Source organism: Varanus komodoensis, unplaced genomic scaffold (assembly GCF_004798865.1).
Source record: "Varanus komodoensis strain SLA01 unplaced genomic scaffold, ASM479886v1 scaffold6_2, whole genome shotgun sequence".
Lineage (NCBI taxonomy): Eukaryota > Metazoa > Chordata > Lepidosauria > Squamata > Varanidae > Varanus > Varanus komodoensis.
Window position 1 is genome coordinate 7,110,132 of NW_025336346.1, and position 16,332 is coordinate 7,126,463.

Genomic DNA, 16,332 nt, shown 5'->3' on the forward strand with positions numbered 1-16,332 from the left:
AGCCCTTTTGTGATCTCTGTGTATATAATGCCTTGAGCTCAGCGATCGAAGAAAGACAGCAGATAAATGCAATGCACGCAAAATAACTTTTGAGAGTTTGATTTCTCTGGACAGCCAATCCACCATGCTATACCACAAATTATTTCTGGACCGAGCCACCCTAGTTTCACAAATAATCTGCTGTTACATGAAGGGACTGCACTTCAAGAAACCCATGTGCCCAAACCCATGTGTCCAAAGTCCTGGGTTTGAAAGACCAGCTGTAGTGGCAGTGGGGTTAGATCCTGGCCGTTACATTCCCAATGCACACACATACCAAACGCATATTTTTAAACCATTGTAATTAGCAGTTGCTTTCTCCTAAATGTATAGTTGAGAAATTCTTCTATTTTCAGTGGTGAAAGGCATTTAGGGAGTTGGGAGTTTTTGCGTGCATTTGTGGTGATCTTGGCAACAAAGTTGACCCTTGAGTGATATATATTTTTATTGCAAAAGATGCTCAGGGAGGAGGCAAACCTCAGGGGATTAATCTAGCTGTCACCAGCATGCATTGAAAATAAAGAATTTTAGTGGAATGCTGGATTAATAATTTTTTTATGAGTCCCTTACATTTTTAAGTAAAAATAGCCACTTGCTTACAGAAGACAGTCAGGCTCTTAAATGGTAGTAGGACCCCCCCCCCCCGAAAGAATTGAATGATAGCACCATATGAATTTACCACCTGGATCGATATTACATCTAGTTCACCCATCAGTACCTTAGAATACTCCATTCCATGTTGATGGAAAAGTAGAGGATTTCCTTCCATCTGTTTGGAACTGATAGGAGAGAGGAAATCTATTGGTGTTCCTGTTTGGAGCAAAAGTTTTTTTTTTTTTCTTTCTCTAGGTCGTTTGTGTACCTCTATACGTTTTTTCCCTTTACAAGATCTGCTGACAATTCAGCAGATTCACAGCATGGAAATGCTTTTTCTCTGTTTTCATTTAACTTCTGGGTTTCTTGGATTCCGTCCTTAGTAGGCGGCGTTTTCTTACATAAACAGCATCCTCCACAAACCCCTTTAAGCACAGAGGTCTCTCCTGCAAGAGCATCACCATGAAGATTCCTGGCTTACTCTTTCTCTTCTTAGCAACCTTTTGGGTCTCTCCAGGGGAAGGGCAGAGCCAACAGGTAAGTTTTCCGGTTTGTTGGGTGCTGAAAGCTGCAGCCGTAGATGCAGAGAGAGCTTGGAAATCAGCTCCATTGAAGTTCAGTGAGAAAGTTTGCTTTGCTTCTCAATGAGCAGGCACAGGATCAGCCTGCATGTTAAATAGCCAACCGCATGGTTCAAAGGCCTATTATACTGCTGCAAAGTTTTACTTCCACTCTAAACCCAGAAAATAACCTCTGTGTAATCAAGCTTTACGGATTAATATCTACTTGTGTTGTATTTATTTACAAGGATTTATATGCCACTTGCATCTAAAGATATTTACAGCAGTCAGCATAAACCATAAAAACTGGCTATGGTTAGGGTTGATTAAAAAAAGTGCTCCCAATTAATTGGGCAACCAGGTTAACTGTTTTAATGAGCATGAAACAGCAGATGGCCAGCAGTGGGTCTCCTGCCTTCTCTCTCATAAGAGAAAGGCTTCTTCTAAAATGGTGCATGTTCTCACAAGCACATGTCAGCTAATCTGCAGTGGGCAAACTTCAGGCTTGTGCATCAACCTGAACATTAATTTAATTTGCAGCAGCTGGAACCTGGTGCAAAGGACATACACTTGAGAGTTGGAGAATTCTGTGCACACAGGTTTGTTCTGAATACTGGAACCGAACAAACCTCACAGTCCTTCTGTGTGATAATCAGTTCCCGGTTAGTGCAAACGTTCTTCATTTCAGGCATTTTACTTAGGTGGGAAGGTCTACTGTTAAAGAAGTGTCAGGAATCCTTTCTGATCTAATGCAGAGCACCCATATACCTACCAGTAGATACAGGTCCATCTTTTGCCATGCTGAGGTTACATTATGATTAAGCTTTATTGAGATCTCTTTCTTTTGGTGGCAACCTTTTGAGGATGGCTGGATGGACAGATATATAGGCAGAAAATGCAAAAATGAATTTTCATTTTCCTTAGTACTGATTCTGGGGGAAAGCACCTTGAAGGTGAGTTCATACAAAATGGGAAAAATAATGATTTGTTCATTCTATAAACAAGAAAAAACAAGGGAACACTTTTGTGTGCATATATGTGTACAAAACAGAAAATCTGGCCTGTTTTTTCTTGTTTTAAATATCGTGCACCTCCAAAATGTTAGTTTATAATACACATAGCTTAAGGCAAATCATCTTCTTGTAAATAGCGACTAAATGCAGTGTTTCCAGCTCCAAACTTGCTTGGCAAAGGTGCTCCACAACTCAAGCCACAAGCTGCAGGCCAGCAAGCAGGAAGAAAAAGGAGGCCAGTGACAAATTTGCAACAGGCAGATTTAGCAGTGTCTTTTGTCCCGTAAGAGGAGAATTGCTTCTGGAGCTTCAGTTTGCCTGACTGTTGACTGAAGTTGAATCAATGGCAAGGTTTGCATTATGAAAACATTGCAGGTTTTTCTAAATCTAGCTACAGTCTGAATGGGTGAAATGAAAAATTGGGCTAAGCGAATGGTAATTTTCATTTCCTTCAGCATGTGTGCACAATTCCTTTGATTTCCCTGGGAACTCATGTTTACAGCACCAACAATATATTGCATATCAAATGAAATCTGAAGGTTTACCTGGACTGTGAACTTCCTCTTGGAAAAAATAGAATGATGAACTGCTTAGATTTAACCAGTCGGTTGGTTCTTGTATTCCAACAATATTATTCATCAACACAATTTCGTATGTCCTTCGGTGAAGAACTAGCATCCTCAGGAATATGTTAGGTGCAAACACATATAAGAGAATCCCAGTGTACTTTTCCTTTTTTTGTTTTTAAAGAAAAGCAGCTTTAACAATGGGGAATTACGAGTTTTGGCCAAGGGTTAGCATACATGTTGAATCGCCACAAGTGAGGGGGACAATTTGCGTCAGAAAAACGGGAGACAAGGCAAAATAGACTTTCCTTGCACATACGCACAGGGGCTGTTCAGATATGAGGGTGGAATTTGGCAGCAATTAGTGGGTTAGTAAATTAACTTACAAATCATGGGGACACACTGCATGTAAGCCATTTCAGGTTTCTAGCGACTTGTGAGTGCTACATCCGTGAGTTCTTTTCAAGAGCAAGCTATGGATTAATTGACCCATGAATTGCCCGCAGACACCACAGTTATAGGCAGACAAGATTGTTGCTTCCTCTTTTTTTCTTTTTTCCTTTTGCTTACATCTGGGTTCTCTCCCTTAGCTCTTGGCAAAACGTAACTGTGTGGATGCAGTGAATCTGGAAAGATTCACCTTGATGAGCAAGCAGAGCCCTGTAGCCTGCAGGCTGCCATCACAAAATAGTCTCTGTGTGGCATCTATTTCTGGTGCACGATGCTGGGGTAGGTCAGGTTACTAGCACCCGACTGTTTTGGTAACTGTGTATCTGTGCAAAATGGAAGCTTTGACAGAGAAGGGTCTCTGCCTAAATATTTCATTGACACAGACGTACTGAGATATGCCAGTACTGATCCCGTGCAATCTTCACTGGGTTTTTCCCCACAGAGATGAGAGATTAGGATTCTCACTTGAAAACCTGAAAGCCAGTTTAGTTTGATTGTTTTCATCACGGCATGTACTTGGAAGAATAAATGGGTATTCTCATCTCATTTTCTAGCTAAGGTCCATGCGATGTAACCGAAAGTCTACCTTTACACAGAACACACCTTGTACTTCCTGTGCAATAGCTCCCAGGCTGTCATGTCCAACTGGAATGGTCAGAATGGCCCAGGGGGCAGGGAGATGCAGGTAAGCTGCTGTGACTTCTTTTCTTTTCTTTCAGACTGACGCATTCAGCACATTGCATGTGGCTCTCCTAAAGCTCGCTACTGTAGGACTGAGAAACAGAATAAGGGGTGGGGCTATGCAAATCAGAGAAGCGGGCTTGCATCTCATTGGCTGAGTTCACCAGGACCAAGGAGAAGGCTTGGCTCCCATTCCAGTGGTGTGCCAGAGTGGACCCTTCATCTTTTCCAGTACAAGGCAGCGGCTGCTCTTCACGCTTATAGGGAAACACCGCTCTTTCAAATGTCATCAAGATGGTAAAGCATGGGCTTGAAGCCCATCTCTGGATGACCTGATCCTCACTCATGGGCATCTAGAAGCTGTATGCGTATGCATACATTTCTTTTATTATATATTTTCATTGTCAGATTTCAGCAAAACAATCCCCCCACACACAAAAAGGAAAATAAATGTAGCTACATAGATTTGAATATATCATTTCAGTGCATGATTATGGAGTGTTTCTACATATATATGAAAATACAGCTTTCTAAGAATTATCCATAAAATTCAGAAAAAGCATATGAAATATCCATATAAGTCTCTAGATGTAAGTATTAGGTCCTGGTTTCACTCCATTCTAGGCTATGAGAATTTATTCCCCAATGTTGTAGTATCAGTCTTTTAGCTGCCAAAAGGTTATAGAGAATCCATCTGTGTGGACTTTGCATTAAATTCCATGAAACAAGCAGATAATGTAAGAGGGTATGTAGGTTGGTAGATACTAAAGAAGATTTCCCTACAAGGTTTATCTGTATACTAAGTTCTGCCTCCCAAAAATAGGCAGTTATTGAGCATTGCAAAATCCTATGATTAAGGAAGCACTAGCTGTGTTACACTTTGAGCGGTCAGCTGGTTTTGAAAAGAACTTATGAAGGAGGTGTTGTCCAATAGGCTGAGAACAAGAGTTCTGCTGAATAAAGTGAGATGCTAAAGTGGAACTCCAGTTGCTAGGCAAAATGGAGCAATCTGGTTCCCTTTTCCAATCTTCCTTATGGCCTGGTTTAGCATAGTGAGTATGCTAAACATTTATAGCCGGTGGCACGGAGGCACCACAGACATTATGTTTCTGTGAACAGAAGCCCTGAATGTCCAAGTAGCCCTTGTGGCATGTGGTACTTACTGAGGAATTTGTGTGTTTTGCCCAGTGCAAGAGAGAGATCAGGTCTTCATGTTTCCTGAGATGCTTCCCTCTCTTGGAATGTGTTACTAGTTACAACCTGATACCTGCATTACCCACTAGAGTCCAAACTGCTGACCATATGGGCACAACATCTAGTCTAATTTTTGGCCATTTTTTGTTTCTTCCCCAAGTCCTGTTTTTGTATCATCTACCCTAAAGAATATTTCTTGACAACTTGAAAGCTTATGCAGTCTTTTGTAGTACTTTGGTTGGTCCAAATCAAGGACTGGGATGGGGATACCACATGGATATTAAAAAAATAAAAATAAAAAAATCCACTCTTCAGGCAACAGACTCCCAGAATTGCTGAATAATGTAAGCCGATGCGTAATGCAAAATAAGCAGAGTAACCATTAAAACTGAAGTCTAAGAGGCAAATAAGAAGGTTTTCTTCTAGTGCTGGGAAATGGACAGACTGGGTGTCAAGCAACCACTGCAGAGACAGCATGTGAAGGGCAGGGTTCCCAGCCGAAGAGGCCCCATCTCATTCCTTTTGGCAGGGAAACCCACAGGAGAGCTTCTGAAGATGATGCTGAGCAAGTTCACGTGGAGGAATTTACTACCCTGGCAGTCAGAGTTCCCCAGGCTCTGGAGGCTAAAATTAAGCTTTTTGTATCATCCTTTGAAGTGTGCAAGGAACAGTCCAGCTGCTTTAAGACTGGTGAGAGGTGGTCTAAATCCCATTTAGCCTTCTACCTGCAGCATTTAAGGTAACCACAGTTTGCAAACTGTGTTCAAGGCAGGTTAAACCACCAAATAGCCCAACGTGGGGTGCTCTCAGTGTGGGTATTTCGAGAGCACAAAGCCCTACTCTTCTCCTTACAATCTTCCCCTTACAGCTGGTGTCAGTACAGGGAAAGGGCTGTTTTTAGCCAGGACCGCAGGACAGGCAGAAAAGCTTCTGCTCCCCTTCTGCATCGGCTGCAGTCTGGATCATGGTCAGACCACCTAGCTGCTGCTGGGGCCAGCCCAAGAAATGTTGTGGCCCGAGACCAAGCAGCGTACAACCCATCCCCTTCCTCCAGGTCAAGGTGTGTAACTCCCAAGGCTCGTGGGTAGCTCCAAGAAGTACCGAATAATTTTGACAGCTGAGGCAGAACATTCTGCCAGCATCTCTTTCCTCTCCCTGGCAATAAAGCACCTATCCTGCAAAACTGAATAATGAACACTTTGCTGCCTTTAATGACTCCTGAGATGACCCAAGGAGCTGCTGGAGGAGGCTGCCTTCGCCTAAAGCCACGGCTGGTGGCAGCCTTTGACTATTTTAAAAGCAGATGTCTTAACTGCAAAGCAGCCAGCCCTGGTCTGTCCCTTTGGGCCTGTGCTGAATATGCTGGGGCCACGTGTGCACACGGACACGGAAAGCTGGCTGATCAGGTGGAGTTATACACGATGGGAAGGGAACTGTTCGAGTTCACACTGTGAACTTTACATTTTGCAGAATAGGCCATGCCATGGACTGTAATAAATAATTCTAGGCTCAAAAAGGACAGCCTGAGTTACCAAAATCACACCTTAGAAGAAGAGTTACAGGGAAGGTGGAGAAACCCTTTCACTGTTGCACTGTTTTGGGAAAAAGCACATCTGGCTGAGTGCAAGGTCCCATCGGTCTCGGGATGAGTGGAGTGTTGTCCCATAACATGTTCCCCGCCCTGTCCTACATGGAGGGCATTTCATTTCATTTCATTGGTTCTGCCATGGGGCAGCCACCAGAGACAGAGGGTGTCCACAAGTCCAAGCTGACACTGCCACTAGCCCCTCTTGAGAAAACCAGCAGGGAACCAAGTCCCAGATTGTGTCTTGCAGTAAAGACTTGGTCAGATTTAGCTTCACTCAGCGTTTGAGGCATGAACAAATAATACAGTTTTGCTGGAACTTTTGTTCTGCACTAGCACTAGGAAATTTCCAGCAGAGGCATCCAGAGTAACTTGAATGCTTTCACTGGATTACACAAACATTTAGAGGAGCCTTCTGCTACCTGGTCCCCTCAGATGTGGTGGACAGCCATTCTCACCAGCAGCATAGACAGATGCCCTATACCACCACCACCACCACCACCACCACCATCATCTACAAACAGAGGGAGGGAGGGGAGGAGAAAGAGAGAGAGAGAGAGAGAATCAAAGATTGAGCCTGAAGGCCAAATGAAACATGCACAGTGGAGCAATGTGCGTTCGTTTGCTTTGCTTTGATGTGAGTCCTTGATGAAGTCCCAGTTGGGATCAGACCCACAGTGCTTTAGAAGGGGAGGCCCCCTCACAATGCCCCCCCCCCACACACACACTCACAAGGGAAGTTAAAATAAATAAGTCAATGGCTCCATCGACTTGACTCTATCTATGAAAAAAATACCTGGAGTGCCCTTTCCTCGTGAGGATCACTGCTCTGGAGCTGTTCTTTTTTATATTTCAGGTATACCGTAAAGCTGAGTGGGGAGACCCTTTCGTTGCAAGGTTGCACTTATCTGTGTAAGAAGGATATGGAGGAGGAGCAGTGCTGCCCTGGATTCTGGGGTTCTGAATGCTATGGTAAGAGTGCATTGGGCTGTCAGGGCCTCTGGGGCCTAACCTAGAGTGTGGGGCTGGGCTCCGGGTTTGTGGGGGACACAGGGAGCTGTCAGCACTGCAGCCCTCTTGAAGCACAGGAAGGGACTGTGATGGACAGGGAGCAGGCCATGCTTTGGATTCATCCCACCTGGAAGGGACACTGGAGGGCCAGCCCCCTGCTCTTGCTTGGTCAGTGAGGCAGCCCCAGCCCCACTGCAGGCTCTGCCTCCTGCTTTTCCTCACCTCCCAGGGCCAATTTTCAGTTTTGCAACCCATGGCTTTGGATGGTCCTGGGCTAACGCTCGTGTCTAGAAGGATGGGGGATTTCCCACAATTCCAGTTCACTATACAGAACTTTGAATCTATGTATGTATGCATGCATGCGATGACATTAATTTAAGGGCTGGTTGCTTGAACAGAAGTCAAATGGGACATGCAAAGTATTGATGGACAATGTGAGTCTGTCTGTCTGCACCATCGTGTAAAGATGGTGGATCTTAAATACTGAAAACCTGGCATGCCCGCTACTGGGATCCTAAAGATGTGGTACCTAATTGTCTCTAAACTGAGTACATTTTCATGAACTCCAATATGTTTCTGTCTGAAGCCTGCGGTGCCATCTTCAGTCTCCAGGTGGCAGACTTCCCTAAACAGCACCACAGTTAGGGTTGACATAGACTGAACGCTGGAGGAGGGTAGTCTGAGGGGCAGCGCTGGGCGCCTGCCCCAAACCCTCTGCAGCGCCACACTTTCAGGCCCCTCCCTCAGGACGCCAGGGCAGTCGCTGTGGCCGGGGACACCAGTGGGCCTGGCGGCATTCAGATGGCCTGTGCGCCAGAGTTACGAGCATTACGGCCAACGCAGGCAGCTGTGTGGTGGCAAGAGGATGGCAGGGCCGTGCTGGCGTTGATTCTAGCCACGTTAATGCCTGTGGCTTTTCTTCTTTGTCTGCTTGCTTGCCGGTTTGCCAGAATGCCCTGGTGGAAGAGGCAATGTTTGCGGTGGCCATGGGGTGTGTCTGGACGGTGTGACGCAGAATGGAACGTGCATCTGCATGGTAAGCAGGAGCATTTCGAAGGGGCAAGGGGACAGTGGCCTCCTGGAAGAGCTCTGATCCCCAAGTCCCCACTTCCATTTCAAACAGACCAAAAACTGTCTGGCCCTTGTACAACCTCAGATAGGAGCCGATATGCACAGCCATGATTCTGGCCGTTCGTTTTGTGAGAAACTACGGCTGGTGGGAAAGGATTGCCCTCCCATTAATAGATTAATTAACACACAAATAGAAATTCAGGAATCTAGCGAAGATGTAATTGAACAGGAGCATGTCTACCAAAAATAAAGGTAGGAGCAAGAGGGATTTCGTGATCTTTCTAACTCATATGATCATTTATGCGGTTTGTAAACATTTAATAAATTATCCCGATGGCACACACAGATAAAGTTTATTATTAGTATAAGCCTATGGAAGCCGGCAGAAATGGGACCGAGAGAGTGGGAGTTAGGCCAGTCCTGCATTACTGTCATTATGCCCATTTTGTGGAAGCCCCGTGAAGTTGTTGATGCCCTTGGTAAGGGCAGTGGAGCCGTAACATACCGGCAGATGGAAGCACCGCACTCAGCCCGTGTTCCCCTTCCCCGTCTTCATGGGGCTTCTTGATCCCTTGCTCCGCATAAAGTTTTCTTGGAGTTCGTGTTACACCTTGTGTGGCGGTTAGCTTGCCCTGGTGCTGTCAACTTCCCTGAATTTTATACTACTCTGTGTAAGCTTCAGAATGACACGGAACGTGACTCCTAAGCAACAAAGTGTGTGCGTGCACACCAGAAAAATGCACACCATGTGTGTTCTGCAGAATGCACGATGCATATGAATTAAAACCCCTACCAGCAAAAGTGAAAGTATACGGGGTAACTCATTTCTGCTGATTCCCTTGTATATTACTGTAAAGGCAGCAGTTAGGAAAAACCAGGCAAGGAGGCCTCATGTGTGTGATCATGCACTGTTGACTTCACAAAGGGAAGGACGGAGGCCTTGGCGGGTACCGGTAACACGCTTCCTCATTGTGTGGCTAATTAGCAAGGGGTCGTCTGCCAGACAGACAGGTAAAGAACCATTTAACGAAGTGAAGCTGCATGGTTGTGGGGAACAAAATTTGCCAGCCTTTCCCGATTTTAAAGAGTCTGCATTCCAGATCTTCATAGCTGGCCCACTCAAAATGCTGCCACAGCTAAGCTAACAATGCAGCTCCATGGAATCCCTAGAGACCGCAACAACTCCATTGCAACAGCTTCTGAGATTGCCCTGGCCGGCCTGCATTATCTTCCTGTTATTCATCTAAAGAAATCTTTTCCTTTGGCTGAGAAAAGGCGAACACTAAGCCAAGCTGTTTCACTGGGGCAGCCTTCGTCACATCCCCGCGCTGTTCTCAGCTCACTGCCAAACCAGCTCTGATGGAGGTGCTTTCGGTTACCGTGTCCGTTAGATGGCTCCGCTACAAGTGTGATAGTGCCGCACAGCAACCCGTCAGGCTAACCCGGGCTGCAGTCCACAGGGCACTGTTGTGTCGCTCAGACTGATATTCCCAGGCTGGCAACAAACAGTCACAGTACCCCATAGGCGGGAGGGCTTGTTGCACCCATGTTGGGCTATGATGGCATCTAGACCAGGACAGCCGCCCCCCTTGAGGGTATAGAGACTCAGCTAGTGGGTCCCATAGCGAGCGCAGCACCCCCCCCTTGGCGTTCTTGGCATGGGGCTCCTGGTCGAGTGCCTGCACACTAGGTAGGCTTCCCACAAAGTGGGCGCCTTTTATGGGGAGCCCCGCTGCTGCCTGACTGCAGTGTGCATCAGACGGATCGATCAGGGAAGGCAACCTGGCAGGCAGCCTAGCCCAAGTTAATTACAACTTAACGTGCCATCACCATAACCTTGACCTTGGCTTAATATCTAACAGATACTAGATATCGAATAGGGTATACTACTTTAAAATCTTTGAGGGCTGTTGAGGGAAGCAAAGCTACAACTGATCTTCGCCTGCAAAAGTATGGCCGGTAGATCACCCCCTTCATGACAAGATCCTCTAGGCTTTGGGGGCTGCGTGTCTCGGTGGATTCCCCCGTGCCACTGCTCTCATGTGAGCAGCAGCGGTGAGAGGCAGCTTAGCCCAGACAAGCCAGTGGCGGGGCGAGAAGCAGCTGCGCGGTCTTAGCAAGCATAGAAGGGATGGAGGGGGGTCAGATGAGCAGTGCTGCTCCTTTCCACGGCTCTGCCCAGTGGATTCTTGGCTCTGTCACTGGAGCGTGAGGGGTTTCCCTCTGGTAAGCAAGGGCAACACAGGGAATCTGGTGAGGTGCACAGGCCCCGACTGGGTGTCAGCACCCAGTAGATTCTCGCCACCCCTGTTCATACAGGAGCAGTGGCAAGGAAATCAACTGAGCAGCATTACTCTTCTCCCTGCTCCAGAGATGATCCTTAGAGCAGGAGGCAAAAAAACCAGGATGCCTCTGACAGTTGTACGAAAAAGCGGCTCTTGAGTAGCACTCTCTGGTCAGCCGCTTCGCGAGAATGGTGACAGGGCACTCTTGCAGAGTGGCTCTATGGTTCTGCCCTATGGGTTGTGTTTCCTGGGTCCGATGGCACTACAGGTACTCATAGTTCTGAGACACCATAGAACAGGCTATTGCTTCCATTTGTGGTTTCTCAGAACCAAAGGTACCACACTGAAATGCCGCAGTGAGGTTCGGATGCTGTGACGGAGCAATTTGCATTAAAAACCCTGTTGTTTTTCATATCGTGTGAACCTGCTCATTGTCATCCTCGTTGCAGCCCAAAGAGCAACAGTGGAAACAACTTGCATTTAGGGATCTTTTCACGCAGAATTTTCTCCAACACCACTCCTGTTTGAATTTTGGCATAGCTTAAATTTGTTGTCTGATCAGGCAAACCATGAGCAAAACTTTCCAGGATGGCCTTGGAGGATGGTATGCAGTTGCAAAGAATTAGCTCAGACTGGAAATGTTAAATCTGAAAACAAGCTTGAAATGAGTCATGTGAATCACCCATTATTTGTGTGGTAGCAAAAGCGAACTTCCTTCTAGACAAACATAAATTGTCTGTTTCCGTTTGTTTCAAGAAAAACATTAATCTCTTCAGCAAGATTTCTCCAGCCACTTAGCCCCAACATGTACAATTTATTTTATCTATATATTTAATGACTTTTCACCTTGCCTGTCCAGAGTTGTTCAAGGTAGCTCTCAACATCATAAAAACTACAGAGAGAATAAAATGCAAGAGGAAAAAACTCTCCAATGTACAGGAAGCTGTCTCCAAAGGCATGACAAAGCTTGGAGAATTATAGACACTGGCCCATTCATAACATAATTCCCTCTGAGTGAATAAACATAACTCATTTAAAAAAGTGTGTGCATATGTGTTTTTTAAAGGTTTGTGTTTTTGTTTTTTAAAAAACAGGATTTTACAGACTTCTTAAAGCAACAGCTATACGTACAACCTCTTAAGGCTAAATCCTTGGCCCTCTGGGCAGGGCCCACCCTCATCTAGCACTAGCATAATGGCATTGCACCAGCATATGGGGCCTCTAGGGCAATGCCTGGAGGGCTTGCTGGTGTGTGTGTGTGTGGGGGGGGGCAGGCACTGCACCAGCAGATGCTGCTGTCAAGTAGGAGGCTTCCATCTGACTTAAAGGCTGCTAGTGCGTGTGCCATCGGTATGGCAGGGAAATGAGATCCAGGGGAGAAAGAGAAGCAGGAGGTTCCATGCACCGTGCTTACTAGCATGGCTTAATAGTGGGGGCCACAACAAGCGAGTCACCCTGATGGGACTGTGGTCCAGGTCAGGAGAAGCCCTCTTTGCAGCTCATCAGGGCAGGGCAGTGAGTCCTCCTTACGCCTTTCATTCACCCGAGCGCTGCCAATTCTTCCATTCTCAAGTTACGCATATCTTAGAACTCCCCCTGACAAAAAAACCCAAAATAAATCAGCCAATCCTTTAATTCCCACAGCACAGATTATTGTTTTCTGCCCAATAATTAGTATTTCTTCCTGCTGGAGAATTTACTAGCTCAGCTATGCTCCTATCTGGACAGGGATTGCCTGGCTTCAGTAATCTATGCTGTGGTCGTCCCTAGATTAGATTACTGCAATGCACTCTGCATGGAGCTGCCCTTGAAGAGGGTTCAGAAGCTGCAGCCGGTGCAGATGCAGCAGGCAGATGAATAACCAGGACCCTTAAGTCTGAACTCGTGGGACTGGCTGTGGTCCTCTTGCTCTGCTTGCCTGTATGTTTCTGGGGCCAACTCAAGGTGCCTGCATCAACCTATAAAGCCTTACACAGCTTGGGACCCCACTACATGCCGGAGCATCTCCTGCAGCTGCCGTCTTCCCAGGCACTAGGCTCAACCTCCAGGGCCTTCCTCTGAGTGCCAACTCCAAGGGAGGCTTGGAGGGCGGCAACAGAGGGGAGGGCTTTCTCAGTGGTGCCCCCGCTCCTTGGGAACAACCTCCCACCGCAGCCAGCCCCACAGGAAGTTTATCTTCTGGTGCCAGATTAAGGTGGCCCCTTATGCTGAGGCCTTTAAGGACTTACTTGGGCACCTGGGGGCTTGAGGGGATAACCCATCCCAGGTGTCTTTTACAGAGTCATTTTGTGCTATTTTAGCACTTTTCAAATATTTTAATGCTTCTCTGATGTTATGATATTTTATAGTAGTTTACTATATTGTATTGTATTTATTTTGTATAGTATTCTGTTGTTTTGTTTTATGGATTGCTGTAAACTGTCCAGAGAGTTTCTGCTATGTGGTAGTATAGAAATAAATTATTATTACTATTACTATTATTATTATTGCCTATTATTATAATATGTGCTTTGTAAGTAAATGAACCTGATCAATAAGTGAATTTTCATATCATGCCAGTCCACCTTATGCATAAGCTATGTAGGGTAGGTGGACACACTGTGGGTTTTTTCACAAACCAACAGACAATTGAGCTCACTGTGTGTTTGTCTCTTTCCTCCCTTAGTCCTGCCACGGGTCACTGAGGGAACCCCTATTAAACTTGTCTGCTCTCCCCACCATGATTGTAAGCTCTGTTGTGTTCGCTACAGTTTTTCCCACTTTCCCCTGCTTTTTCCAGAGCTCATACATTGACAGCTTGGGGCAGGTCTTTCAAAATGCTCCTGGTCAGTCACACCTTTTAAAAAAGAGGTGTGCCCCAACGCTACACACTTTCTGTAGCTCTTCTAGTACACTTGTGCAAGTGTGGAGGTTCTCACTTGCACTACGTCCAAAATAGCCAACCTCACCGGGGCAACGTTCTGGGTTTGTCTGGATGTCGATCATATGCCTTGACCTAGAGGACTACGGAAAGCTTCATTTTTCACTTTGCTTTCTCTTAACAGCTGTCAAAAGCCGAGCTGTCAAGGGAAATGAAAACTGTGAGCTAACTTTTCTTGCAAAAGTGGGTGAGTCAGTAGATCATCCCTTTTATATTGGGATCCTCTACTGTTCTTTGGGGACCTATTTCTTGTGACAATCCTTGCACTTTTCTATGCTCTCGCAAAACTCTAGGTGCTAAGGAAGCTGGAAAAGTGTGGAGGTTTGTCAGCAGCTGCTAAACTTTGGCTTCTTTATAAAGAGCTTTTCTTGAGAATATCATCTATTGTTTTTTGTATTTACCTGTGCCTGTGTAAGTCCCTGTCAAAAAAAGTAGCTGTCAGCTCAGAGATCTGAGAAACAATCTCCAGAAGGAAAGAAAGAGCAAGTGGGGAAAGCCATGGGGAGCACTAAAGGGCTGATAGGGGGCATGAAGCCAGTAATGTGGGGTCCCCACCATGCTGCTTGGCTATCAGGTGGTTGGTTGGTACAGGCAGCGGCCTGGGCTCGCTTGGCAAGAGTGGGAAGGTGCTTTGCCACTCTTGCTGAGTGGCTGACTAGCCACTTCCCACCACCCATGATGGGGTTCCTTGCCTGCATTCAGATGACACAACAATTCAAAGAACTACCCATGGGCTGTTGGGTGCCTTGTAGTCTCCCCACAAGCAGCCCTGCAGGAAACACCTAGGTTTGCACAACACAACGGCCTCATGTGGCTTTCTACCCCCAGTGGATTGTCATGCTATGAATGGAATCCGTGTCTTAGCATCTGTACACAGAGAGATGGAAAGAAATGGCAGGGGGGTTTTAATACAATTTATGTATACTTTGTGTGCATTATGAACTTCTATATGTTATGCAGAATATTATGTTTTGCAGAATAAGCAAAAGATGTACTATTTCCTAACACAATAAAATGCAGGGGGGTTATTCAAGTAGTTAGATTTAGTTTATGGCTCTTGCATACTACAAAAACTCCACTTACAGGGAAATCCTATATCCGTCTACTAAGAAATGTGCCTCATAGAGTTCAGTGATGCTTATTCTCAGAGATGTAGCTGTAAGTTTGCAGCCGTAGGGCAAAATCTACTGTATATTTAGGCAGAAAAAGCTCCTGTGACTCCCCATATTCCCCCACAGCGATGCTATTGAACATTGTAAGACTTTTTCCATGTCAACATGCATAGAATTGTGTCCTTAGTTACAAAGCTCCACTTATTTTAGTCATTATGTCAAGTAGTTAAAGTTCACGTACTTTGGTCTAGAAGGTATTTGACATAATTATGTTAAATTAAGCTTATGCCTGATTTAATGTTCGCTTTCTAAATTACACTGCTTTGAGGAAGAATGTTCCCTTGAGTCCTTCCTGTCTCAACTTAGAGTCAATTGTTTGTCATAAGAAAAATCTATGAAGAATAGCTTTTCTTTGGGAAAAATTAACTACATGCTACCATTTTACCACCACCAAGGATGCCAGCAGGTGACTAACAATGTGTGTGGGCAGAATCTTTCATTTATTTTTGAAATTATTCAGTCAACCCAAGACTGGGTTGGCACATCACATTTGCCTAGCAGGTGAGACCAAGCATGTTGCAAAGGATCACAGAAGTGCTGTTGTACGAAGTTGCTCTTTTTGATTCATTTAGGAGAACTATGGTGGCTACGCATGCCAAGATTGCCAGGATAAGAATCATTTTGGACCTGACTGTCAATCTGGTAAGTTTCTCAAGCAAAGGGCCTTTTTGAAGCCAAGGGCATGATCCTATGGGTGTGCCAGCCCCCTGAACTCAGATGAATGCACACTTCCTCTGTGGGCTGAGAGGAGTCTGGAGTGCAAGTTGCCCCTGCACTTTTCTTGCCCTGCAAAGCAGTTTGACAGCCACTTTCTGCCATCCAATTGTGGTGTTTTGGAAGGGGAGGGAAGGAGGCTGAGGTGCCGCCAGGATATGTTGTATCTTGGTGGCACTGGTCTCCTCCACTTCCTGACCGCCCAGGATTTCCACAGTGCAACTTCTCCAAGGTTGTTTGCATGACCTTGAAGAGAAAGCTGGTGTGGCTCTCTTTGCCCCAAGGCTCTGAAAAATCCTATGGCCTTCCAGATGTTGTTGAGAAGGCCACAGGATCACTCTCCCAATCACTTAACTGTACTGAGTGACCAGTTTTCAACACCAAGAGTGGGCTCCGAAGGTTAATGGGGACTGGTCTTGATGAATGCGATTGCGATGAACCTTTCCAGAGCCATGCCAAGGGTATGGATTTTGTCCT

At 45.8% G+C, this 16,332-nt stretch overlaps 1 protein-coding gene across 1 annotated transcript in view; it reads left to right on the plus strand.

The window, feature by feature from the left end:
- Positions 1-1,095: 1,095 nt before the first annotated feature.
- Positions 1,096-16,332, plus strand: part of STAB1 (stabilin 1) — a 115,030-nt gene continuing 99,793 nt past the window's right edge. Inside the window, exons 1-5 of the mRNA XM_044451507.1 lie at positions 1,096-1,170; positions 3,777-3,907; positions 7,539-7,654; positions 8,644-8,729; positions 15,714-15,783. Of these exons, the coding sequence (XP_044307442.1) occupies positions 1,096-1,170; positions 3,777-3,907; positions 7,539-7,654; positions 8,644-8,729; positions 15,714-15,783 (478 nt within the window). The remainder of the gene's footprint in view (positions 1,171-3,776; positions 3,908-7,538; positions 7,655-8,643; positions 8,730-15,713; positions 15,784-16,332) is intronic.